Source organism: Erithacus rubecula (assembly GCF_903797595.1).
Source record: "Erithacus rubecula genome assembly, chromosome: 11".
Taxonomy (NCBI): domain Eukaryota; kingdom Metazoa; phylum Chordata; class Aves; order Passeriformes; family Muscicapidae; genus Erithacus; species Erithacus rubecula.
The window spans coordinates 14,070,619-14,084,204 of NC_136663.1; the positions used below are offsets into that span (position 1 = coordinate 14,070,619).

General features: G+C 35.4%; 1 protein-coding gene across 6 annotated transcripts in view; it reads left to right on the plus strand.

Annotated features, from left to right (window-relative positions):
• The window catches only part of XRN1 (5'-3' exoribonuclease 1), a 38,073-nt gene that overhangs the window by 1,963 nt on the left and 22,524 nt on the right, over positions 1-13,586 (plus strand). For all 6 annotated transcript variants that reach the window (XR_013775422.1, XM_079314722.1, XM_079314721.1 and 3 more), the window contains exons 2-18: positions 942-1,174; positions 2,454-2,551; positions 2,888-2,997; positions 3,124-3,234; positions 3,465-3,547; positions 5,739-5,826; positions 5,945-6,113; positions 6,328-6,395; positions 7,690-7,824; positions 8,776-8,839; positions 9,573-9,678; positions 10,328-10,417; positions 10,574-10,730; positions 11,071-11,190; positions 11,875-12,044; positions 12,619-12,739; positions 12,832-12,930. Coding sequence is in view for 5 of the 6 variants with exons in the window: in XM_079314722.1 (XP_079170848.1) it covers positions 942-1,174; positions 2,454-2,551; positions 2,888-2,997; positions 3,124-3,234; positions 3,465-3,547; positions 5,739-5,826; positions 5,945-6,113; positions 6,328-6,395; positions 7,690-7,824; positions 8,776-8,839; positions 9,573-9,678; positions 10,328-10,417; positions 10,574-10,730; positions 11,071-11,190; positions 11,875-12,044; positions 12,619-12,739; positions 12,832-12,930 (2,022 nt within the window). In the remaining variant the exon portion in view is untranslated. The remainder of the gene's footprint in view (positions 1-941; positions 1,175-2,453; positions 2,552-2,887; positions 2,998-3,123; positions 3,235-3,464; positions 3,548-5,738; positions 5,827-5,944; positions 6,114-6,327; positions 6,396-7,689; positions 7,825-8,775; positions 8,840-9,572; positions 9,679-10,327; positions 10,418-10,573; positions 10,731-11,070; positions 11,191-11,874; positions 12,045-12,618; positions 12,740-12,831; positions 12,931-13,586) is intronic.

The window sequence follows — 13,586 nt, forward strand, 5'->3', positions numbered from 1 at the left end:
GCACTTTCAAAGATGTGTCAGCAGCAGTGCTATAAAAAATTGTAACAAGTTGGCAGTGCCTTTTCCTAGGTGTGATGATAGGGGAATATTTGTGAACAGTTTTACGGGGGGATTAAGGAATAGATTGCTTTAATACCAGTTGCTCTTGTGCTGCATTTTGGGCAGGCAGAGGTAGTACTGGCCCTTTTGCATCATACATGTACCAGTGTTTGTTCTCTGTATGTTGCTTGTGTACATTTAGGAAGGCTTTCTTTTTCCTTCAAAAGAGTGTGACGGCTACAGATAAGGCTGTTGGAAGAGCAGAGAACTACAAAGAAAAAGAAAGTCTATTTGGAAAGTCTGTTTTAGAAATTGATGTTATTATTACCAGCTCACTGCTTTTGGTGTTAATTGCCTCTCTCTAGATTCCAAGGTGCTCACAAGCATAGCTGAAGAGACAGCATACAGTGGTTGGGGTAGGAGCTGCTGAACAGGGGGAGAACTCTAAAGCTTCTTAAGTTAGCTTTGTTTGGAAATATTGTTGGAAGTTGCATACTCAGTTGTGTAATTTTTTATGGCTTATAGTGCAGCTATGAAAGGTTGAATCAATTAAATGTGCAGGCTTGTAAAAAAAGAAAAAAAAAGTTTTCCTAAAGACAGTGGTTTGGGTTTGCTTTTTGATTTTACAGTTTAGAAGATAGTCTGAGCACGGGGACAAAAGTCCTGAGGTTCCAGAAACAGCCTGGATAAAGTAGGAATCTGTTCAGCAGACATGGCTCACTGTGTAAAATCATAGTAACATTGCATGTACAGACAGACCCACACCCAGTCCAGATATTCTTACTGTGCTGTTGGTGTGCAGGAGGCTCCACAGAGGTCTTTACACCTCAGCTCATTTCCAGAGTGCACTGCCTTGGGCAGTGGCTGCATTCACCAAGTGATACTAACTGTGGCATTTGTAGATTCCAGAATTTGACAACTTGTACCTGGACATGAATGGCATTATACATCAGTGCTCACATCCAAATGATGACGATGTCCACTTCAGAATCTCAGAAGATAAGATTTTTGCCAATATTTTTCACTATTTGGAAGTGCTATTTCGCATTATTAAACCAAGAAAGGTTTTCTTCATGGCGGTTGATGGAGTAGCTCCAAGAGCAAAAATGAATCAGCAGCGTGGGAGACGTTTTAGGTAAGAAGATCAGCTCTAACTATTGTCTTGAGGATAGTAAACACTTTAAAGAACCCACTTACTGAAATGTGTGCAATGAAGAGTGAGGATTGTGAGTGGTTGTGCCTTTCACAGTAGTTTTAATTGAACGAGGGTAACTACCTGTAAAATGTTAAAATCAGGGTTCCAAAAAGAAAGTTTGCTTGTTACGTGAATTTTTCTCTGTGTCTGTGTCACTTGGTGACAAGGAGAGCTTTTTCTTATGAGATTTCCTGTGAAACAACTCTGCAGTGCAGCTCTTGCAGATGTTTTCAAATGCTTCATAACCTGTTAGAGTCTTTAATATTTGGGAATGCTTGTTCTAGATATGCCTATTTGGTAGCTGTAGTGGAAGTCATAGAAAAAGTCAAGTTTCTAATGAAACTGATTTCCAGTTGATACCAGTTACCAAGCTAGCTCAGATACAGAGCTACAAGTAGATTAAGAATTACAGTAATGTTTTGGGAGATTTGAAAACTTTTTTAAGATTGCTGTGAGGAAGAAAAGCCAGTGGTCAGGCAGTACATGGATGGTGGGTGAAATGCAGCATAAACAAGCTGTGGGAAGGGAAAAAGATAAAACATTTTCAAGCAACTGGATTTTTGTTTTTTTGTGGTTTAGTTTTTGATCTAAGTTTTTCTTTAAGGAATAAAGGAGGTTGAGGAGAAGCAGAGATTAAGAGTTCTAAATAGAAATTTGTAGCAGAAGTGAGAGCCAGACAGAAACTTAAGACTTTGGTGGTTTCTCCGTTTCTGGTTCAAAAGTGTTTAGGAAATTCTCTGCCAACAAAGTCTGGCATGATGTTATTAGTTTCTCTGTTGCTGGGCATGATTAAATTGTTAGTTCACTGGTGACTCCTTTGGAATTCCACACCTGCTGCTTTGTTTAACTATGTTACAGTTATTGTTCTGGGGTAGTGTTTTCAGATGTTTAGATTACAGATATTCCTGTTGTTTCAATGTTAATAGCTATTCATTGTGATCAACCATTGTATGATCACCTTGGTAATCTAAATACTAAGTGTATCTGAATAGTGACAGATTGTCACATTTCTGTGAAAAAAGTGCTATTTTTAAGCCACCTTAGTTATATCAGAAATAACTTCATTCTCTGTTCAGGAATTTAATTTCTGTCCTTTTTATTTTTTAAACACTCTAAAAAAATCAACTGTATTTATTTTGTTAAAAGCTGTACTTAAAATATTAACATTTGAATAAGATGATTTGTTCTCTACTCTCTCTCTAATGCTGTTTTGTTTTAGATCAGCAAAAGAAGCAGAGGAAAAAATAAAAAAGGCATTGGAAAAGGGAGAAACTCTCCCTACAGAAGCCAGATTTGACTCCAACTGTATTACACCAGGTAAGATAATTTGTCAGTTATTTAAATTTAAGTATTTATAGTTTGTCTTCTGTGCTATTTTCCTATCTTAAGGATTTTTTTTTGAAAAATAGAAGATAGAATCAAGAAAGGCTTAAGTAAGTTTGTGACAAAATTTTTAGTAACATTCCGTAGGGTTGGAATACTCTCATTCTAAAAAATTTTTAGATTACTATGGAAAAAGTGAAATGTCTTAGGAAAAAAACCAGTCATTCCCTTCATCTCTGGCAGAAGTTTTATCTCCTGGCATTTTTAAGAATACTTCTGATATGTAAATGCAAAATAGTGAAAAGCTTTAACTTAGGTTTCTATTTTCAGGAACTGAATTCATGGCCAGATTGAATGAACACCTTAAATATTTTGTAAATATGAAGATTTCCACAGACAAATCCTGGCAAGGAATAACAGTCTACTTATCAGGCCACGAGGTCATAATATTTTCTCTGCTATCTTGTTTTATTTATTTTTTTTTTTTTTTACAGAATAATACTTACTTCTGATTTTTTTTTTTGTGGTTTTGTTTGTTTGTTTGTTTTTTGTTTGTTTATGTCCAGACTCCAGGGGAAGGTGAGCATAAAATTATGGAGTTCATCAGATCAGAAAAAGCAAAGCCCCATCATGATCCAAACACAAGACACTGTCTCTATGGCTTAGATGCTGACCTGGTATGTGCAACTAAAATAATACAAACAACAGGGAACTTGTCAAGTGTGTACATTTTTTATATCTTCCTAAGCTCATAGGGTTCTAAAATGGTTTGAAACAAGCATGTGATTTTTGTATTCCCACAAACTTTTGAATTTGTAATGCAACCAAACATCAAAATTTCTTTATATGGCTTGAAAGGTTTAAAACAAAATACAAGTAAGATCTTTCTGATATCTCTTTTTAATAGATAATGCTGGGATTAACAAGTCATGAGGCACACTTTGCACTCCTAAGAGAAGAAGTCAGATTTGGTGGTAAAAAGGCTCAAAGGTGAATTGGTTTAACTTTACTCTTATTCTATTTATGACTTAATTAAATCCAGAATATACTGGATGACTAAAACAGGTGTGTGTTTGGTGATTTGGGTTTTCTTTTTAGTTGATTGCATAATAATTTAATGAAGTTTTAGTTTATTCTTTGGGTTAGGAAAGTCATGAAATAGAGAACTCGGTGTGCTGAATTGTGCCTTTGAATTGACTTACATGAAAAGAATGTATGATGTCATAACAGCTGATAAAAAATCCTTAAAGCTTTGATGTGTTTTACTTTTTCTTCATGTTATAATGGAGCAACATGGGCTGTATTGACATTGTTTCCATAACTTAACTTTCTAAAATGTGTGTGTGTGTGTATATATATATATATGAAGTTTTGTGCATGTAAATAAATTATTAGAAAAATTACTAAAATAAACTCTCTTAAAATGTCTGGGTAGATGCTTTTATTCAGGGTTTGCCCAATTGAAATAACTCGTGGCCTATAAACAGTCAGATGGTGACTTGTTCCAGGATTGTGCATGCACCTGGAGCTGTCTTGAAGTAATAGAGGAATTAATGCATAACTCTTACTGTGGCTGGGTTCCTTCCTTGAAAGACCTTAAGCATATATTGCTTATAAGGGAGAAGATGGGAGAGACAGAAATAAACATTGCTGGCACTGAAAGGATTTTGGATTACACAGGACAAGTCATAAATGTTTAGATTAAATGAAAAACTTTTGCTAATCAAGGAATATTTTATTGCCTAGGATAATAAGATGAAAATCAGAAATAAGCTTTCTTTTCAGTCTTTGCAGTCAATGTTTTACTGATACTCATGGATAGTGTTGGCATGCAGCACTGCAATATTTTTTGAAGACGTTACATCTAATTAAAGTGAAACCTTGATTTTATCTTTTGTAAAAATAAATTAATGTGAAATAAGAGTATGATTACTTTTTGAAAGATTAATTAGTGAAAGTATGAAATCAAAAGGCAAAATGTTACTTGTTTCTCTCCCTCCCCAGCATTGTTCCATATTGTAATTTCTGAATAATTTTGCTCAATACAAGAATTTTCTACTGTAAGTTACAGGAATTGCCTTCTGTCAATATTGTCACTTTTACGGACAGTTTACTTACAGTTGGAAATTTGAAAATCCTAAAAATACATATAAATTAATATCTCTCCACAGTTTTTTCATTGAGAGAAATTTCTTGTTTTATCAGGATTTTCAGGTCTAGTGCAATGAAGAGTAAGGGCAGAATGTTTCTGGACTCTTATAGCATCAAGCTGGACTGGCCAAAATTCTTTAATACCAATATGAAAATTGTATTTTGAAAGTGCCAGAATTGGTTCTGAAGCCCAGTGTAGCTCAGAGTTTGTCCTACACGACTTTATCTGGAGACTGCTGCTTCTTCCTTACAGAATTATTTCTAGAATTTCCTATTTATGTGTGAAGACACAAGTATTTATGCTGGTTTGTCACTGGAGGTGATGTCAACTAGTTATAGTATTGACAAGGTGAAGTAGTCCTTTCCTAATTTAAAATGCATCATTTAGCACATTAATCTTTTGGTGTAGGTATTAACTGATTTGCTGCTCATGTTGGCTTAGGATTTTAATGAGTAGTTTTAATGAAGAGGAAGAAAGGACAGCAGAATATGTGTTGACTATGCCATGAACAAACAGTAGGTTTGTTATTCTTTTAGTGCTGCATTGAAGCCACAAAGTAATACATACAGACATGTTTTCAAGTTAAGCATATTCATCTCTTACAAGAAACATTTCAAATGACTGCAGATGTAACCCAGTTTGTTTAGATGTGAATCTGTGTAATCTGTTCTTATTCAGACTGGTTAGAAAAGACCTTAAAATGGTGAGGCTCTGTGCCAAATTAGGCTGATTTGGCTCTTTTTTGAGCAATGGGATAAGGATTTTGGAAATAGTTACTGCAGTGTGGACCTCCACAAAGCTCTTCTCCATACATTCACATCTGGTGTTTAGAAGATTCTACTGCAAAATTTTTATAGACCAAACCAGATTAATCCTAAAATAGATTCAAGGAAATGCTTATACATTATTTCTTCTGCAAAGATACAATCCTAGTAAAATTTCTTGGGTATAGCTAACCTTGGCCGTATTAATATTAATGTTGAAAGTGTGTTTATAAATAATTAACTTGGTGGTTTGAATAATTTACAGAGTATGTGCACCAGAGGAAACCACGTTTCATTTACTGCACTTATCACTGATGAGAGAATATATTGATTATGAATTTTCCCCGGTAAAAGTAAGTTCTAATGGGGCTGAGATGGAAAAAAATGTGTGAATGTGTGAAGTCTTTAAACAAAAATGGTAACAAAAATTATGCTCCTGAATGTTTTTTTTTTTTCTTTTTTTTCCTACAGGACAAGATTTCTTTTGAGTATGATATTGAAAGGATAATCGATGATTGGATCTTAATGGGTTTCCTTGTAGGAAATGATTTTATTCCTCATCTACCTCATTTACACATTAATCATGATGCACTGCCACTACTTTATAGAACATACATGGCTGTCTTGCCAGAACTGGGAGGTGAGAAAACTAAGTTCAGTTGTGGAACAGAGAAGCATTAACATTGGTGTATTTGTGTTTATTAACCTTTATAACCACATTAGAATGTTTAGCATTTACTACACTTTCCTTAGAGAGGCCGCAAGATGGCATTTTATTATCTGTGAGGCATTTAAATGCAAATTCTAAAATTGTTGAATTGCTAGTTCAAAAGTATACTTTATTTTCTCAACAGGCTACATCAATGAAAATGGGCATCTGAATTTAGAACGTTTTGAGAAATATCTCACAAGATTGTCAGATGTAAGTAACTTTGAAATTTATAAGTGTTGAATTAAATTCAATATTGTACCCTAAAATAAACCATACTTCAGTTTTAATGATGTGTTAAATGGCTGTGTTTTACAGGTGATTTAATCAGCTGTTCTAGCATGGAACAGATGGAATCCAATCAGTTGATGTCTGATCTTATAACATAAGAGGAAAAAGATTGAATCATTTGATCTGTGCTTTAGCCAGCACAGCGCTTTTAATACTGCAAGTCAAATGAGGATTCACCAGTAGAATCATGGTCCTCACTTCAGTTAAAGTGTATGGCAGTGTTGGGCAAAGCTGGTTAGAGCAGGTGCCAGTAATGGCAGGGATGGGGGTTCAGTCCCTCTAGAGCAGGTGCCAGTAATGGCAGGGATGGGGGTTCAGTCCCTCTAGAGCAGGTGCCAGTAATGGCTGGGATGGGGGTTCAGTCCCTCTAGAGCAGGTGCCAGTAATGGCAGGGATGGGGGTTCAGTCCCTCTAGAGCAGGTGCCAGTAATGGCTGGGATGGGGGTTCAGTCCCTCTCTGGCCATTCACATAACTGTTGGACTCAGTGGTTCTTGTGGGTCTCTTCCAGCTCAGAATTGTCTTTGATTTCCATGTATTCTTGAAGCTTGCAGCAGGCAGCTGTGTTCTGTGTTTCCCCTGCTGGTAGTTTCCTGTGGTGTAAGCTATGTCTGAAGGTCTTGGAGAGGAGACTTGTTTGCAGGTTTTTTATGAAGATCACTAGTAAAAATCAAGGAGCTTCTCTGAGAGGCAGGCATCAGTGTTGTTCATGAGCTAACTGGTGTCCAGGAGGTAATCCTGTTAAGTGCTGGTGCAGTAATCCAGAAATGGGGTAAGGTACAGGCCATATAGAAATGGAAAGGATTAAACCTTCTGCTGAACTTGGACAGAGGGAGATCATCTGTTGTCCCTGCTTCAGCCTTGTTTTCTGGTTCTTGGGTAGAGCTGTGAAAGTGTTAGATCTGTGGCACAAGGCTGCATTAACCAGACTCTATATGCGTGCTGCTTGTAGAGTTGATACTAAAGTGCAGAAGTTATTTAATTCTTTTTTGTTTCACCTTGCTGCCTCACTGAAAGAAAATAAATATGGCTTGGCTTATGTTACATATTGCTGAGAAACAGGATTTATAGTATTAATCTATTTAGTTGTGTCTCTAGGGCAAAATGTTGATGTACAGATGACTCTAGATGTACTCTATGTACTAAGAAGACATTGTTAATCTGGCATTCTCAATTTGACATCCCTCAAATATTTGAAAATTTACTTTAATCTCACAGTTTGATCGTGAACACTTCAGTGAAGTCTTTGTTGACCTAAAATGGTTTGAAAGTAAAGTGGGCAATAAATACCTCAACGAGGCAGCTGGGATTGCAGCAGAGGAAGCCAGAAAAAATAAGCAAAAGAAAAAAAAGGTCAGTGTTTTAAATACACAATTTCAGAAATAAGAATGTTACTTATTGCAAATCAGTAATTTGATCTCAGAAATATTAAGTGGCATAAACCTCTGTTTTTGGTTTTTTTTTTTTTTCAAACCAGAAAAGGTAGTAAAATATAACAGTTTGCATTCTGCTTGTGTGCATTGCTGGTTGTGAGTGATGAGTTGGTTCAGTCAGGGGCAGGTGCTCGTGATTTTTATTTAAAGTCTTGTAAACCTGTATTTAATGCTTAGCTGTTCTTCAAAAGCAGTGCTTTTGTGTGAGTTATGATCAAACCTGCTATGCTTCATAATCTGAATTTTTAATGCATAGTCTGCTGGAAGTTCCATATATTTCAGATACACTGATAGAACATTCATGTATGTCTTGGTGTTCGCTAACTGCTGGACAACAAATAGGGAAAGAGCAATTTCATTGGTGAGCTATCTCAGATTAGTATTGCAGTTCTAGATATAACCAATTAATAAGGAACAGCACCTTGTATATTTGTGCGTAATACTGCATAACAATATCTTGTCTTTGCCCCAGTGTCAAGTTCCCTACCACCACTTCTATTGACTGCCCTTCTCTGTATGCTTCAGCAGGGTGTAGAGTAGCAGGAGAAAATTCCTTTGCATTTAATCTCTCTGTATATTGTTATCCTGTTCTTTGTGTTCAGAGCAGTTTTGGGAAGAGTAGCATGTTTGAACACAAATATTCAGGTATTTTTATAGAAGTAGTTAATGTTTTGAGACTGCTCCTTTTGTTTGATCTGTCCTTCTTGTCTGCTTAAATAATTTTCTTGAAGCAACTGTAAGAGAAGGAAATGGGGTTTATAATAAATAATATTTTTGCAGTTTGGTAGTAGCATTTTAAGTTGCAAGTTTTGGATGCGGTTCATGCGTATTAACCTGTATTTTTACATTATCTCAAATCTTAATTTAATAGGCTCAGGAAAATTCTATATCTTTGGCTGCTTTAGAAAAAAATGAAGGTGAAGTGACCCCTAAAAGTAAGTGCAAATAATTTTTCTGTACACATATAACAAAAAATGTGTGTGTAGATTTCAAAGAACTATAAGAACTGCATGTCAGAGATGAGCTTAACATGAATGCAGGATTTATGTAATCATCTGTTGGGGAAGTGGAACTGCTCTGGTGAGAGAGAGCAGGGCTAAAACTTTAGAGGTGGTTCTTCCCTGCCCTGTATTTCCATGATGACTTAAATGAATTAATGAACAAACCTTCAACAATATTATGTTTTTGGTAATTCTATGCATAGGTAGATGGGGAGACAGTGGAACAGATTTTTGTATGGCTTTAGGATTTTTAGTTGTTGTTTTTAAACTCATTCTACTTGTACGAAGTTTTTTGCTCATGTTTTGAGCAAAATTAGTTGTGAAAAATGTATAAATGTTATTATATTAGATGATGTTGCTGAACATAACTAAATTTTAAAATTAATTTTCAGGTTTTCTCCACTGTTTTTCTGATGACTTATATTATCTTCTCTGTTCTTGTAATTGGGGTAAAAATGGGTTGCCTGTCTTAAAAATTCCAGAATTTCTCTGGTTAAAGATTTTATTTGATTGTTTCATGTTACTTTCTGTGCAAGCAAGATGTGAACACCTATAGCATTGAATTGAGGAGTAAAGTTAAGGCATTATGTCAGAAGTGAATGCTTTCAAACCATATTGTAGTAGGGAAGTGACTATTAATCCTTTTCTTTCATGACTGGTTTTCCAGCCACATTGGAAGATGAACCAGAAGATGATGATCTGTTTGAAACTGAGTTTAGGCAATACAAAAGAACTTACTACATGACTAAAATGGGTGTAGAAGTAGTGTCTGAGTAAGTATATACTTGTTTTTCTATTCCTAAATGCTGAAGACAAGTCTTTGTAGATAAGTATTAGAGACATACATTTGTAAATATGTATTAGTGACTATTTGCAAGAGTGTGTAGTGACAAGACAAGGCATAATGGCTTCAAACTTGAAGGGAGTAGGTTGATGTTAGATAATAAAGAGGAAATTCTTTACTGTGAGGGTGGTGAGGCACTGGAGCAGGCTGCCCAGAGGAGCTGTGGATATCCCATCCCTGAAAGTGTTCAAGGCCAGGTTGGATAGGGCTTTGAGCAGTCTGGTCTATGGAAGGGTGTCCCTGCCCTTGGCAGAGAAGATAATGTTCTGTAAGGTCCCTTCACAACCCCCAACTTTTTGTGATTCTACTAAAAGACAGAATATTCATCCCATGTCAAAAGCAGAGAACACATGGCTGAGTACTGCAGTGGTGATGATTTTGCCTAATACAACAAGAGCTGTAAATCAAGTTTTCTGTAATAAGTATTTGAGGACCAGAGAGGAAATGAATCTAGAAAATCATGATGTTATTAGGATCCCAAAATGTTCTATCTTGATCCTTATATACAAGTTGCTATGTACTTTTTAGTACCAGTGGAAATGAGAAAACTAATAAGTACCTTTCCTTTTTCTTTTAAGTGCCTTCTTGGCTGATCAAGCTGAATGCTATGTCCAGGCAATACAATGGATTTTACATTATTATTACCATGGAGTTCAGTCATGGAGCTGGTAAGAAAAGACATCAAATGAGAAACTACTGAAAAGCAGAGTGATATTTCATCTTGTATACTGGGAACATTTAATAAAGTTTGGTTAGTTTCTAATCTGTGAACACTGCTGTTCTCTAAGTCAAATAATTTAGGGATTTTTTTTTTTAACCTGCAGGTACTACCCTTATCATTATGCACCTTACCTGTCAGATATTCACAACATCAGTGAACTCAAAATCAAATTTGAACTTGGAAAACCTTTCATGCCATTTGAACAGCTTCTTGCTGTACTTCCAGCAGCTAGCAAAGATCTGCTACCTAAATGTTACCAGGTAAGATATGGAATTAAACTGCATTATCTATCTACTGCTTGCCTGTTGTCTGCTTTATTTTATTTTACTTGATTCTTTATGTTTTTGCATGTCTTGTTAATTATATTCTCTCCCTACATTTTAGGTTTATGGTTAAATATTCTACTTGTTACTATATGTAGTCCATTATAAAGTTAGTAATTAACACAAAATTTTACATTTGCTAAGCAATTTCCAACTAGAACAATTGAGTGTTTCATTCCTGTACAGCACTGAGTTGGTTTTAATACCAGCCTTCCTTTGTCTCTTCTACAATTAGTGCTAAATTACCTTTGATATCATCTCTATTGTATTTCCCTAGCACTTGATGACGAGTCAAGACTCTCCTATTATAGAATATTATCCACCTGATTTTAAAACTGACCTAAATGGTAAACAGCAGGAATGGGAAGCTGTAGTATTAATCCCGTTTATTGATGAGGTAAGTTCTTTCAGCATCTGCTGTCCATAAAAGCTGCAAACAAGACTGCTAAATTTCTTAATTAATCAACAGTTAGACATGCAATTAAGTGGAAGTTATCCAGTGTCTTATCCAGTGTTAATTTGCACTGGATAAGACCACAGAAAAATATAAATGTTTGTAATTCTAGATTAAGTTGCCACAAGCAAAGTTATTTTCAGGTAGCAGAAGTCCTAAGTAAGCGCTGTGGATTTGGAGGTCTTTTTTTTTTTTTTAATGAGCTATTCAAATATTTTGGTTCGGATTTTTTGACAAAAATATTCTGCTCCTATATCCATATAAAAATAGAGACCATCTACAGGTAAAACAAAATTAACACTTAAAAGGTATTTTTACAGGAAATCTCTTCACTTAAACACCAGTAATAGGGAAGCATTAATGGAGAGCAGTAAAATAGTACTTTACTTTTGCATACAGGATAACAGTGCTAGACAAGGCTACCCTTTGGAAGCAGGCTTGCAGAAAAGCCATTTCATGGTAATTGTTCAGAGGGCATTTTTATCAGGAACATGAAAAAGGGTAAGACTGCAACTGGACAATGAGCATGTTGGGTGTCTGGATTTTCCAGGTTACTTTCCCAGTGTAGTTTTTTCTATGCTAAGTTTTGTTTCTAGTTTCACATGTGCTAATTCCTCTAAAATTTAGAAACGACTGCTGCAGGCCATGGAATCCTGTAATAAGGGCCTAAAAGAAGAGGAGAAACGAAGAAACACTCACAGTTCTTGCTTAATGTACTGGTATGACAAAGATGCTGAGTTCCAGTACCTGTCACCATGGCCAGAGAAATTCCCTGCAATAGAACGATGTCACACAAGGTAATCCTGGAGTAACTGTTTTAGAGGAGGCTAAAAGTAGTTGGAAGACTTTCACAAACATTTTAACCAAACCTTGCATATGTCAATATGTAAGATGAGAAATGAAAAATACTGAAATATATATTGCCTGCTTTGGATGGCACAGTAGAAGTATTTGTCCCTTCAGATGTTATTTTGCAGAACAGACGAACCAGTGCTAAGTCAACAACAACAATCTAGGGAATTACTAAACTTTGTATGACAGAGGATGAAAGACTGGTACAAATACCTGATCAATAGTGATCATTTAATGAATGTGAAGATGAATGATACCCTATGGAACCATTGCTAGTTAGAATTTGGTAGTTATAATTATTTAAAATAGAGACTTTGACATATAAAGTTGTGTCTTTTTCCTGATGAATAGTCTCTGCAGCAATAGCATGGGGATTTTATAGTCCTTTCTGTATATTCCAAGTGACAAATTAGTTGCTGAAAAGCAAAGGGTTTGTCAATAATGAGTGAATGAATAATTAATTTTTCTAGAGCTGAAGATCAGTCTGCATGAGGAAATGTTGTGCAACTTCTTTTTTAGGTATAAAACAATACCTTTGGATGCTTGGCATGTAGAAATAACACACAATAAGATAACTAAAATCAACAAGAATGCATTATATTTTTGTGGATTTCCCACTTTAAAGCACATTAAACATAAGGTAAAAGATTTTTCTCTTCCAACATTTCCATTGTATTTATTAGATTACTGTGTAAGAGCTCAAGTTTTATGTGCTGTTCTGTTTTTACCCAGTTCTATCTTAAAAAAAGTGGTGTACAAGTGTTTCAGCAAAGCAGCCATGGAGAGAACATGATGTTAGAAATCACAGTTGATGAGAACTCAAAAGACCAGGTAAGTATTCAGCTCCTAACAAAAGACCAAAATCTAACAAAAAAACCCCAAAAAACAATCCCACAGCTGGGCAAGCAACTTACTAAAAAGTCTGAATTTTTTAAAATAATCAGATTTGAGGTGTTAAAATGCTAAATTTGTGTGGGAAATAGTCCAGAATTTTGGGTATCTGCTAAAAGGTTTAAATTTTTTCTGACTTCACAATATGAAATGCCAGTTTCCTTAGTTGAGTTTCTGGCCTTTCTCTGTGGTAACATTTAGATGTTCTTGGGTAAGGAGCTGGAGGCTAATGAATGGTACAAATGCAAGGGAGCAGACCAGTCTCAGGACCAGTGTTGTTTCTCTTTTGTGTAACTGAAGAAAAAGTGTTTCCTTTTAATTAACAAAGCAGATTTAGTGCCTTCCACTCTAAGGAGGCTTTTTGATAGTGAAAGTAGAGGAAAGAGTCAAAGTAGCAAATGAAAAGTGCAGGAAAGAAACAGTTTCAGAAATAAATAATATGAGTGAGAGAGGAGGGAAAACAATATAATATGATATAATTTTACAGTAGAGAGATAGGGAGAGTATGTATTTAAGATACATGGCAAGAAAAATCATATAAGCCAAATTATTATGTTAAAAAATAGCAGAGACTCATTAGAAAAAAATAGAACATA